General features: G+C 36.3%; 1 protein-coding gene across 4 annotated transcripts in view; it reads left to right on the forward strand.

Annotated features, from left to right (window-relative positions):
* PTN (pleiotrophin) overlaps window positions 1–12,251 on the forward strand; it is a 114,533-nt gene extending 102,282 nt beyond the window's left edge. For 3 of the 4 annotated variants that reach the window (XM_032275892.1, XM_032275895.1, XM_032275893.1), the window contains one exon: window positions 11,517–12,251. In XM_032275892.1, coding sequence (XP_032131783.1) covers window positions 11,517–11,572 — 56 coding nt within the window. In that variant the 3' untranslated portion in view covers window positions 11,573–12,251. The remainder of the gene's footprint in view (window positions 1–11,516) is intronic. The other variant, XM_032275894.1, reaches the window with a different exon arrangement.
* Window positions 12,252–12,580: the final 329 nt, after the last annotated feature.

The following is a 12,580-nucleotide window of genomic DNA, read 5'->3' on the forward strand; positions in this document are numbered from 1 at the left end:
AGGTAGCTTTTGAATTTGGTTTGGAAGAGAGAGAAGAGGCTAGCCATACTATTGTTCTAAATAAAACAAGGGGAAGTTCAAAGTCCTTTAGGTCAAAAAGAGGTTGTTTTGCTCAATGACTAGAAAAGGGATCAGTGTTAAAACTTGCCAGACTTCCCTTCCCAAACATTAAATCACTATCTCCTCTGAGAGGTGTCACTTCTGTGATAAGGCATCCATTATGCTGTACCAAGGGCATGTTTGCCTCTCTTAACAAGCAAACTCTTTGTATACCACATTTTATTCACCTTTGAAAAATACATTTCATAGTCCCTTGTCCATGAGAAAAACTTAAGGAAGAATACTGACTTGAATGAATGAATGAATGAATGAATGAATGAATGACGTATCCAAATAAATTGTCCTGGTCTAGCTAACTAGGCTACATCATTCACACTGGCTTCAAAAATGTATAGAGAAATCACTGTTAAGGCACAATGATCTCACCTGGAATCAGAGTCATTGGTGTGTTTTACTCCCCTCCTTATTAAAGAATTTTTGGCCCTAATTGCTGGGGCAGAAATGAGAACCAGGAGCTATAAATATTTTTAGGTTTCCTTCACACTGTGTGTCTGCTTTCATCTCCCTGGGTACATTCCATGTGCAGAGGATCATTAGCTGTGTACTCACAGAACAGCTATAGAATAATTAGTACTAAGGAAAGCTACATATTAGTTACTGGGTTTAGGGACCTCCTTTTTCCTTCCTGAAGATTTTGCCTTTCTCCCTTCTAACTTCCAAATTGAGACTTTCTACTTGTATTTTAAATTGTACCTCTGTTATTTATTAAGTATTGTAAAATATATCCTATTTATTGTCTATTTATGATATGACAGGCATTATACTGAGCCCTTAGCATGCATTGTCTCACTTAAGCCTCATGGCAGCCTAAATTAATTTTATTCATATTTTTAAAACCAACACACTATTGCAACTTGCACAAAGTTACCCAGGCAGTAAATGATCAGACTTGAAGTCAGGACAATCTATTTCAGACTTCTTTTCCACTGTACCAGTATTTCTCAAACCAAGGGATCACTGTGGGATCTCTTTGGGTATTCTAAAAGAAAGTAATAATTGGTTTTTTGTTTCCTTGATAATTCTAAACATTCATATAAGCATATTCAGAGTTATTTATGACTGATTGAGTCCTTTCAGATAATTTCTGGCCTGAGCTTGTCTTAGTATAAAAATTACTCTGAAAACATATGATCGCTTTTAGTGCTGCGTTTTCAAGCTGGGGTTCTTTAAAGAAGCTATGTTCCTTGAGAGTAAGGGTGAACAGTACAAGGGGCCTTGTTAACCCAGAGCTCTCCCAGGCTGGGACCTGCCCTGAATTCATGATTGTCTTCCCTGTGCTATGAGATTCATAGCAATTCTGATGCTTCACCAGGATCCAAGGGATGGCTGTCCTGGTAACTGGCACTGCTCATGAGGATACTTGGCACACTCCCTGTCCGCTCTGCTTCTCACTGATGCAAACCTACAGGGAAATCAGAGCAGGCTGGTTGTTGCTCAGTGCACAGAGGCCATGAAAATAAAATAATAAAGACATTTTCTAGAGGGGAAAGCAATATTTGTAGAAGAACTCATCAGGAATCCAAAGAGCAAGAAGGAAGTAAAATTGTTCTAGTGTCCTAGTGTTCACGCATGCAGGCAGCAAGGCCCATAGATATCGATGGCAAGACACATTCATGGCCCTCTGTCTTGCTAGGCTTTCAAAAGTTATCTTTACTCTTACAGAAAATAGAAACAAAAATATTTTCAGATCTTCACCTAGATATAATAAATTAAGCTGCTCTGAAGTCTGCTGTCTAAAAAATGTAAAGTATAGAGAAAGATCTTCAGATTTACCTTTTGCTGCTGCTTGCTATAAATGGATTGCTGGGTCTCTTGGGGCAGAAGAAATCATGTGTTGGGGAAATAGCTCACCTACTTAGAGCTAGGAGGACATGTTTGAAGGGGGGTGAAAGAATTAATGCAGTAAGATTTGTGAAATCACTGATAAGCATAAAACCTTATATTGCTTAGTACCTGTTACATGGTTAAATGACATAAAATTTAAAAATCAATTTAATTCTGGAGGACGCATTGAAAATAACAGTAAACTAACATCCTATTTTGCACTTCTACAGCTAATGAGAGTTCTCTTAAGGATATACAAAAATGAAATATAGTCTGAAATCTAATTCACGGGTGCATTAGTTTGCTAGGGCTGTCATGACAAAGTACCATAGACTCAGTGAATTAAATATAACTTCATTTTCTCATAGTTCTGGAGTCTGATAGTCTAAGATCATGGTAATGCCAAGGCTGGTGCCCTCTGAGCCCCTTCTCCCTGGTTTATAGACGGCTATCTTTTCCTTCTGTCCTCACTATATGTGTTTGTGTTCAATTTCCTCTTCTTGTAAATGCACCAGTCATATTGGATTAGGGTCTATCTGAATGCCCTCATTTTAACTTAATTGCCTCTGTAGAGACTCTATCTCTAAAATATGTTCTCACTCTGAGATACAAGGGTTAGGACTTCAGCATGAATTTTCAGGAGGGATGCAATTCCAGCCATAACAACTGATTCTATTTAACTATATCTATGTCTATAATTTTTTGGACCAAAAGAAATATTTGTTTGGTAGTGAATAGAAACAAAGAACTGTGCCTACTAAACATTTAGATATACTAGAGTCCAAACTTTGCCCTTTTTCACAAATTATAATTTGATTTCCTAGTTGCACTGGCTATATTATATTAAACATTATATATGATCATACAAAATAGTGATATGCTAAGTAGGCACTTCTTATTACTGTTTACAATACTATTTCATTTCTAAGGGAGGCTACCAATATAATTTACAATACTTTATAATGAGGCAAATTTTCTACCTGTGCCCTCATTATTGAAGAAATAAGCTCTTAAATGTTTGAATGTCATATCAGAGATAAATCGTTCTTTTGTGTATAGAAGTTAGTGAATCTGTGTGGTATGGGATGGTCACTGTCAAGAAGTGTAACATCTTGAGAGTGGTCTACAGATTGAGGAAGGGCAGAGGCTTTTGCTAAACAAAAGAAACTCAGCATTAATTCCACATCTGTTGTTTTCTCTCTCTCTCTCTGTGTGTGTGTGTGTGTGTGTGTGTGTGTGTGTGTGTGTGTGTGTGTGTAAATAACAAATAAATGAGGATGATATAGATGTTTTGGGCTAAAAATAGAATAATTGACAGTTTTCTACTTGGTATACATGTGCATTTGGGTCAGATCACGGACAGATCCCAACATGCTCATGTGTGGCTAATTCTCTCACCCCTGACTCTACTGTATTAAGAAAGTGCATCTTAAAAAGGCGCTTTATGATATGCAGAAGCTATAGATACCTCAATAGCTTCTTATAAAGAAGAGGAAATGGAGAGACAAGAGTGGGAACAAGTTGAAAAGACGGTAGAGAGGAGTGTTTTGGTGAAGGGAGATGGATTAGTCTACTGATCGAATTGGTTTGTTGATTTGAAAAATAACTGACATGTTGGGGACTTTTATTAATTTTGTTCTGCGAGGTTGATGAAGTAATTTCATTGTCCCCACTAAACTTTCTATTAAATCTACTTTATTAGCTAGTGCTTTCATAGCTAAACTTTTGATTTTGAGGAGATGCAGTCAAATATTGAGCCACCTCCCAAAGTGAGTGGGGACAAAAAGGGTTCCTGAACATGTCTAGACATGGTTTAATCTGCATCTAGACACAAATATGTGTACTGTTGTTTATTCCCGTATACTTGATATCAGAAAGCAAATGAGTGCAGAAGGACAGACAGTTGAGCAGGCGGGGAAGGCATTGCTATGAAATAGAGTTGATGAGTGAAGAGGAAGGTGGACAGTGAGGGCAAGAACAGATGTGGAGGAAGGAAAGTATCAGCGTTTGGGTAGCACTGAGGGGCAGTATGCGTGTACACACATATTCCACACATATCATAGAAGTAAATGCATTGAGTCCGTAAAAGAGGAAATTAAGCAAGTGTTACTATAAAATAAGAAATCAAAGAAGAAACAAAATTATTACATAGGCATTGTACTGAACTATATCTGTGAATAATATATTAAGCAAATGTTTAAAAGATTATACTTCTGATTTTTAACAGAAATACCTTTCTGTATTGTGCCACTTAATTTATGCTACTCCAATATAAACTGAAATATTTGGAAATTGAATGAATAGTTCCATGTTAGGCAGCCTAGCCAACCAGTACTGGATTTTAGTTCCTGAATCACTGAGTTGTGTGTTCACAATTGGACAAGCGTTGTTATCAGTTCTAAGGCATAGCTGACATGGGGTGAGGGATTAGGTAGTTCTAGGTGACTAGACTTAATTCTTAAGCATGGTGAGTTACTTTAAATAGGTTCACAAAGCATTAAAAGGATCTTGGTGATATCCAGGCTTTTGAACATATTTACTTCACGAGAGTACTGTTTGACAGAGATATGATCCTTTTTCTGTAATGAGTTCTCGTGATTTATTGAACAAGACTCCAGAAGTGAACTTTTAGTGGTCTCTATGGCACGCCTCCAGCTCCTCCTTTCCAGCTATCTCTCTTGGCCTCTGCAGTGTGCACTTCTGAATGATTTTAGCTTCTTTTAGCTAATGTGAGTTCTGTCTCTTAGAAGGTGCAAATTTTGTTTTTCCATTCTAATCAGTACTTTCTCCCACTGCTTTAATGACCCAAAGATACTGTATTAAGTCAGCAGCAAACAGAGGCTGACTCACTTTAGTTAAAATCTGGGCTCCCATCAATCTGAAATCATTTTGATCTCCTAATTTCCTCTTTAGTTTTTCTGTATACACAGCAGGCCATCTGAAAATAAGTAATCAAAGCAAGACCTTTTATTGAGAAAATGAGATAAGCTTATTTCAGAATTCTCAACTTTCTTACTTCTTGAAAAACATCTCCCCTTAAGGTCTTTGAAAAATCTTTTTAAGTAGATGTCTTTCCCTTAAGGCCCACTTCCAACCTGATTTCTCCCAGATTTTCTTAATAATGAAAATGAGGAATTGATGTTTACTTGTACCAACCACATGGCAATTCTATTTCCAAAGGGCCTGTGAAAAGATGGAAAAGAGATGATGCATGTTGTTTGATTATTTGCCTTTCAAGAGTAACTTTGCTGTGATAGATTCTCATATAAATTGCTTATAAGAATTTAAATTACTACTTCCTTTCAAAATATAAATTTGCCAATACATATCTAGAGTTTTAAAAATGTCCTGTCCTTGGATACAGTAAATCCTTTTCTAATAATCTATAATAAAGCCAAATTTAAGCATTCAATGATTTGTGAACAAAATTAGCATTGCACCATTATTTATAATAACAAGAGGTCAGAACTATCCAACTGACCTACAAAAGATGAAATGTTACAAAATATCTGGAGTAGGATGATATAGAAGAATATTACTTAATCATATTCCAAAGTATATGCAATGGCATGAAAATAGATGCAAATGAATTTATAGCTGATATATATTTACAGCTGCTATAAAATACTTACATATATTTACAGCTGACATAAAATACTCTATCAGCTGTAAATATATTCCTAAAAATCATAGAAAGAAAACAAAAATAGAACTCATTGTTAAAAATATTGTTTCTATATTATGAAGTTATGAGTAATATATCTCTCTCTATGTGTATATATGTGTGTGTGTGTGTGTGTGTGTGTGTTTCTTTAGTTTTCACATGTCTGTAATACTTTTTAAATGAGAAAAGTAATTAATATTTTTTAAAAAGAATGAAATAACCCTGTAAGGAGGAACCCTCCTTTTCCTTCAGGGTAAATCTGCTGTAGGTCTATTCTTTCTTTCTAGTAATGGCTGCTTTATTTTTCACAACACATATCTCAATAAATTAGCAACAAGAAAAATAGGTCTCAAAACCATAAAAATAGCTGCCACATACCCATGATCTTTAATATAAATATGTACTTTAAAGCACTTTACATTTTTGAAAGACTCTCCCATAAAGCTACCTTGAAAGTGTTATTTGTAATGTCAACTCTGTGAAGGCAGAGTTTTATCTTATTCACCTTTATACCTAGCATCTAAAACAGTGGAGGTGGAGTACATATTTGCTGAATCAATAAATTAATGTGTTTTGAACAGTAGTGGTAAGATGAGATTGCAGAGGACACAATCTCACATGATACTAACAATGGCCCTCTGAGGAGGGTATAGGTTTTATTATTTCTAGTTTATAGGAAACAGAAGAAGACTGATTGATTTGCACAAGATCATAGAGCTGGTAAATGGCAAACATATATTTGAGCTAATTTTCTATATTAGGACTTAGTTCTTAGTGTGATTCTAACAACATTTCATGATTTTCTCATTGTCTCAGTGTACCTAAAGGCCATGGCATCACTTAATACATCAGCATTTATCAATATTTTGTTTTCTATTCAGCATAGAAAAAAACATATGGGTTCAGAACTTATTGTAACATGGCTCATGTTAATTTCTACGCATTCTTCTCACTGCATTTACTGTATTAATCCATTCTCATGCTGCTATGAAGAAATACCCAGGCCTGGGTAATTTATAAAGAAAAGAGGTTTAATTGCCCCACAGTTCCACATAACTGGGAGACCTCAGGAAACTTACAATCGTGGCGGAAGGTACTGCTTCACAGGGTGGCAGGAAAGAGAATGAGTGCAAGCAGGGAAAATGTCAGATGCTTATAAAACCGTCAGTTCTCATAAGACTCACTCATGATCACAGAACAGCATGGGGGAAACTGTCCCCATGATCCAATTACCTCCACCTGGCCCCACCCTTGACACATGGGGATTATGGGGATAAAAATTCAAGGTGATATTTCGGTGGGGATACAGAGTCAAACCATATCATTGCCTATCTTCTTTCTTGTCAGGAGTTCTTATGCATTGAAAGAATTTCCTTGGATAAATTCTAAGTTTTCTAGATAGAATATGGTGAACATGGCCCTTTGGATCCTATGATTCACAGCAATGTATGAAGCCTGAATCCTTTCTAGAGCACTTTTTCTTAGGAAAGCTTTAGGACTTTCTGAACACTTTCAAATGTATCTTAAACAAAACAATGCATTTCTATTTAAAAAAATATGAAGTTTACACAACTACTATTTTTTCTCATCTCTGTATCCCAGTTACTGTGTACTAGCCTCTATCAACTCAAAAACTGGCCAAAGAAAGGATGAAAGTTTGAAAACCTAGGAAGTTAAAATGTACCCAGGGCACTGCTGTGAGATTTATGAGATTCCAGTACAGTGATGTCCTGGTAGGAACGGAACAAGTCACCTTTCAGGCAGATGCCCTTAACTTTCACATGTTCACAATGGCTCATTCTCTGTTGGCATCCATTTCTGCTTTGCAGCCTCAATCCAGGCAGGGACAAGAGACATGTGGCCTGGGGTGTTATTTGATGTGTGGTGTGTGTATACTTCCTTCTCTTGATTTGGCTCTGTTCAATGTGAACTAAAGTGCCCTACTGTTCACATCAGGGTAGGGATCCTACTGGCTATTAGAACCTGCTAGAGTAGCCGTTGTATGACTTCAATAAAAAGCGCTTGGCTTTAACTAATTATAGCCCTGCTCCAGGCTAATTTGTGACCCACATCTCATAGTAAATATTTCTCTCACTCTAGCCAGGAAAGGCAACTAACTAAACTGGGACAGTTTTACCCACAGAGTTTAATCAGAGCTCTATTCTAAAGACAAGACAAAGTATTAAGAAGTCTGGATAAATTTCATATACGTATTTTTGTAAATTTTCTTCTTCATAAAATATTTATCTTTAAAGATAGACTGAAATAAGACAAGATTCTGATTGGATTGACGCTCCTTATTTTCCTTGAGAAATACTCTTTCCCATGTAGCAGTGGGTTGACTATTTCCCATTCAAACATTCATTTATCCACTCTGCATACAACAAGTATTTCACGAGCACTTGCTATGTCCCAGGCACAGAATATACAGATGCAAAATACAGATAGGGTCTCTACTATCATAGAAAGGGAAAACACACACTAAATGATTAGGCACAAAATTAATAGCTCAATTCTAATTGTGGAAAAAAATCAACGAGAGGCACAATGAGTGTGTCTGTGCATGGAATCTGCTTATGTGAGAGCTCTTGGAGGGCTTCCCTGAGAAAATGAAGCTGAGGCTAAGATTTTAAGGATGACTAGGTATTGACTAGGTAAATTAGGGTAGTAGGAGAAGGAACACTCAGGCCGAGAGGAAATAATGTGAAAAAACTAAGATGGAAAGGAGCAAAAACAAATTCAAAGAACCTTCATAAGGAAAATGGGTGAGACATATTATCACCATGTTATGGATTCATGTATTTTCACTAAAACTTTACTAATCAGCTTTCATACACAAGGCTCTGGGCTACGGACCTGAAGTACAACAGAGAGTAGAAACAGCTTGTATTTTGGTGGCAATTACAATGCTGGAGATAGGTGCTCTAATAAGAGCAGGAAAGATAAATAGCTTCTAACACAGACTGAGAGATCAGCAAACTAGAAGTGTTGTCAAAGCTGGTACCTGAAGCATGGGAAGCATTAATGAGACAAACATAGCAGTGGAAGTGTGGGGTTGATGAAATCAAGAGTGAATTTGAAGGCCAGAGACTAGAGAGAAAGACAGAGACAGAAACAGAAAAGACGTATTTGGGAAACTAAAATAAGCACAAGTATGAAGATGGAAGTAAAGAGAGGCAATGTGAATGTTTCGTTTTCTTCGTCTATTACATAAGGGAGTTGGACCACATTCTTTCTAGATCATAGGTTAGATACTATCTTAAACCCCTTATGTATACTAGGTAAAGATTCATAGGTTGTTAATAAGTTTTTGAGGGCGCAGAGATAAACAGGGACAAAGCACATTTAGTCTGGCAGTTGAACGTGCATAAAAGACAAAAAACTGCTTTTGATTGGAAGTAATATTACTGACCTGATGTTTTTTCACAAAAATTTGAACATTTTGTTATGTAAGACCTAAACTGACCTTATTGCAAATAAAAATTTTTCCCTCCTTCCACACTTTTTACTGAAGGTGCCTTATTTTTCTCTTTATATTGAGCCCATAATGGGCTCAAGGTCTGCAGGGTGTCTAGGCAGTGCCATGATGACTTGCCACTTGTGTCAGAAGGATAAGTTGATTGACATTGTGCAGATTTGATAAGCATGTGGTTGATCTCCTGGCATTCAGAGAGTTGTCAATTAATAAATAAAACACAAATGTCAGGTTCAGGTAACAGAGAAAGTGTGCTCTTGCCTTTACCAAGAAGAATGTGGTGAAAGATTATTAATACCAAAGTGTTCTTTGAAATGGACAACCTTACATTAGCTGACAAAATAGTGTCCAATGTTCAGAATAATTTTAAGTTTTGTGAAAATTTTATACAAAAACCTGATTAGTATGTTATCAACTCAGACTTATGTATGAAATAGGAACATGTTAGCTAAAATAGGAAAATGCTACTCAGACATTCACTCTACTGGAGATCTAGAAGATAACAAATTCCTGAGGGTTTCCCAGGAAGGGACACCAGGAAACAAAGGCAAGGAAAACCAGAGTTAGGTCTCAGTTGAAATATTACCTTGTTATCTGAAGATACCATCCTAATGTACAGCTGTTACCTAAAATGTTGACCCAAAACTGGAAATTATCCAATTTTCAGAGATTGAATATTTTTTCAGAACTTACACAGAGTATCTCCTTTGACCTAAAAGATATCTTTCAATTGGGAATTCTGGTCATTACACCTCTCATAGGGTGAAAGGAAGATATTTGAGAAAACAAAACTAGAGAGAGTGAAAGGTTAAAGTTCTTTAGTATTTTGCAGCAAACTTAGGAAGGCATGAATGGAATGTATACAGTTATGGCCAACAATTTAGCCTGGGTTTAGAAGCTGCTGACCCAATTGCATAGGGCATACCCTTAAAGTTTGGGTAAAGGAAGATTAGGAAATTACTGTTGAACAAAAATACTACTAGTATGTAATGGACTTTGGAACCCACCTGAAGAGGTCATGGAGATAGTACATAGAAATGGAAAAGTTTCTGGCTCTACTCAAGTATAAGCTGAAAAACACACAATATTTCTGGTTGGCATCATATCATATCTTCTGTCATCATAAGTTTTATGGTCCTCTTGGACATAGGCTGTATGCTCCAGTGAACAATGACCTAAACCCTGCTGGTCATTGTTTATGTCCCAGTGACCCTATGCTGCTTAGCACATTTATTGACCTGCTCAATCAATAAGTCTTGATGATTATTAAGGATTTAAATTATACAGGGTAATGATTTCTTGTTCTTGGTCTATTATCACATTAATGATAATTGCTAACCTTTATTGAGCACATGCTGTTATATCATGTTCTGTTCTCAGTGGATTTTATGCAACATGTTTAATTTGGATATAAACCCTATGGTTGTTATCATATGCTATGGTACTATTCATATGCCTATTTAAAGATGAGTAATCTAAGAAACAAATACATTAATTAACCTTCTCTGAGTCTCACAGTAACTTAATGATGTGGCCAGGATTTAAACTTCAGCAGTATGGCTCCGCAGCCTGTACTTAACCAGTATGTGTCTACCACTACTGTAGACCAAATTGGAGAAGTGACTCAGAAATATTTAGCAACATCCCGTCACTTACTAGGCCGTTTTTTGTCTTTGGAGCCAAATTAGATGTGTTCTATTCTATATTGCATTCTCCTGTTAGGAAAAGAGAAGTGGAAAGCTGATTGAATGGGAAAGAATGGAGTCTTTTGATTTAAATCCTCAATGTTTTACTTTCCTAGAGCCCACGTTGACATATTCCATTTGTTTTACCCCACGCTAAGAGTTCCTATAGGCAAGGTCCAGATAGAGTACATGTGGTTTATAGCTGTTCCTTCTTATACAGGTAGCTGGTCAAATATATAATAAGCAGAGGGCTGACCTGCAGTGGAAGTACTTTGGAATTGTTTGCTCAGAAAATATACTACTAAAGAGTCCCACAGACAGGGAATGGGGGAAATGAGGTGCCAAGCAGGGCTCTCATATCTTTCCATTGAGCAGTGACCTGGGTCATTTACGAAGAGATGTCTGCTGTATTTCTATTTTCTAAGCAGGACCCCAAGTCAGTATCTTGCATATCAAACAAAGGCAACCAGTAAGATAAGAGGCATTAATGGAATTCACACAGAAGCTGGCTATGTTCCTCCTGCTCAATCTCGTGGGTACTCTCTTGGCAAGAGCAGACAGACAGACACACACACATGCACACACACATAGTTTTTTTTCCTCAATTTATCAAGAGAGCTACCAAGAGCAAGCAACTTGTGTATCAATCTGATTTTTTCATTCCTGGTCAATTATAAGAAATGTGGCTATTTCTTCCCTGCCATTTAATAACTGACATTTTTCTCCTTTTTTTTTTTTTTAATTACAGCGGAATCTAAGAAGAAGAAAAAGGAAGGCAAGAAACAGGAGAAGATGCTGGATTAAAAGATGTCACCTGTGAAAAATAAAAAGGACATCAGCAAACAGGATCAGTTAACTATTGCATTTATATCTACCCTAGGCTTTTTATTCAAAAATGATCTATAGCTAAGTACACAATAAGCAAAAACAAAAAGAAAAGAACATTTTTGTAGTAGCGTTTTTTAAATGTATACTGTAGTACCACTAGGGGCTTATAATAAAGGACTGTAATCTTATTTAGGAAGTTGACTTATAGTACACGATAAATGATAGACGATTGAGGTAAGTTTTTTGAAGTTATGTGACATTTTACATTAAATTTTTTTTTTACATTGTTTGGCAGCAATTTAAATGTTGTGACCATGTCAACTACTTCTCCTGTTAGGTATTTTTTTTTTTCACCTAGACTTTTTTCCCAATTGAGAAAATTGTATACTAAACAAAGTAGCAATAAAACATAATCACTCTATTGGAAGAAAATACCTTGTTTTCTGCCAATAAATTTTTTTTTAAATGTAGTCAGCAAAATGGGGGTGGGGAGGCAGAGCATGCCCTAGTTCAATGTTGACTTTTTTTTAAGAAAAGCATTCAAACATAAAATTCTTTCACTTTGGCAGAAGCATTTGTTTTCTTGATGAAATTATTTTTCCATCTGAGGAAAAAAAGACTAGGAAAATAAATCAAGGTGATGCTGAAAAAATGTTGCTGTTGTGTTGAATAATTTGATTTTGTAACCCTACTCCTTTAGTCGTTTATGATCCCCCAGTCAACTTATTAGCATTGAGAAATCGTTGTACAAACTAGCTAAGTCACTCTTGGGCACCAATGTCACACAGTTTTTGTTTGGACTTTCTATCAGTAATTAACAGGTTAAATTGGTATTACTGAATTCAGCAAAAGTTTCACAGTAGTCTAGGGTTTGGTGGAACAGGAACATGCTCTTATAGTGGATAAGTTTATGCTAGCACCAGTCCAAATCAGGATCACAGTAATAACATGCAAAATGATAATTTGGGCTTCGTTTCCATAAAC

The sequence above is a fragment of the Sapajus apella genome, unplaced genomic scaffold, assembly GCF_009761245.1.
Source record: "Sapajus apella isolate SASKATOON/1434 unplaced genomic scaffold, GSC_monkey_1.0 scaffold7, whole genome shotgun sequence".
Classification (NCBI taxonomy): Eukaryota; Metazoa; Chordata; class Mammalia; order Primates; family Cebidae; genus Sapajus; species Sapajus apella.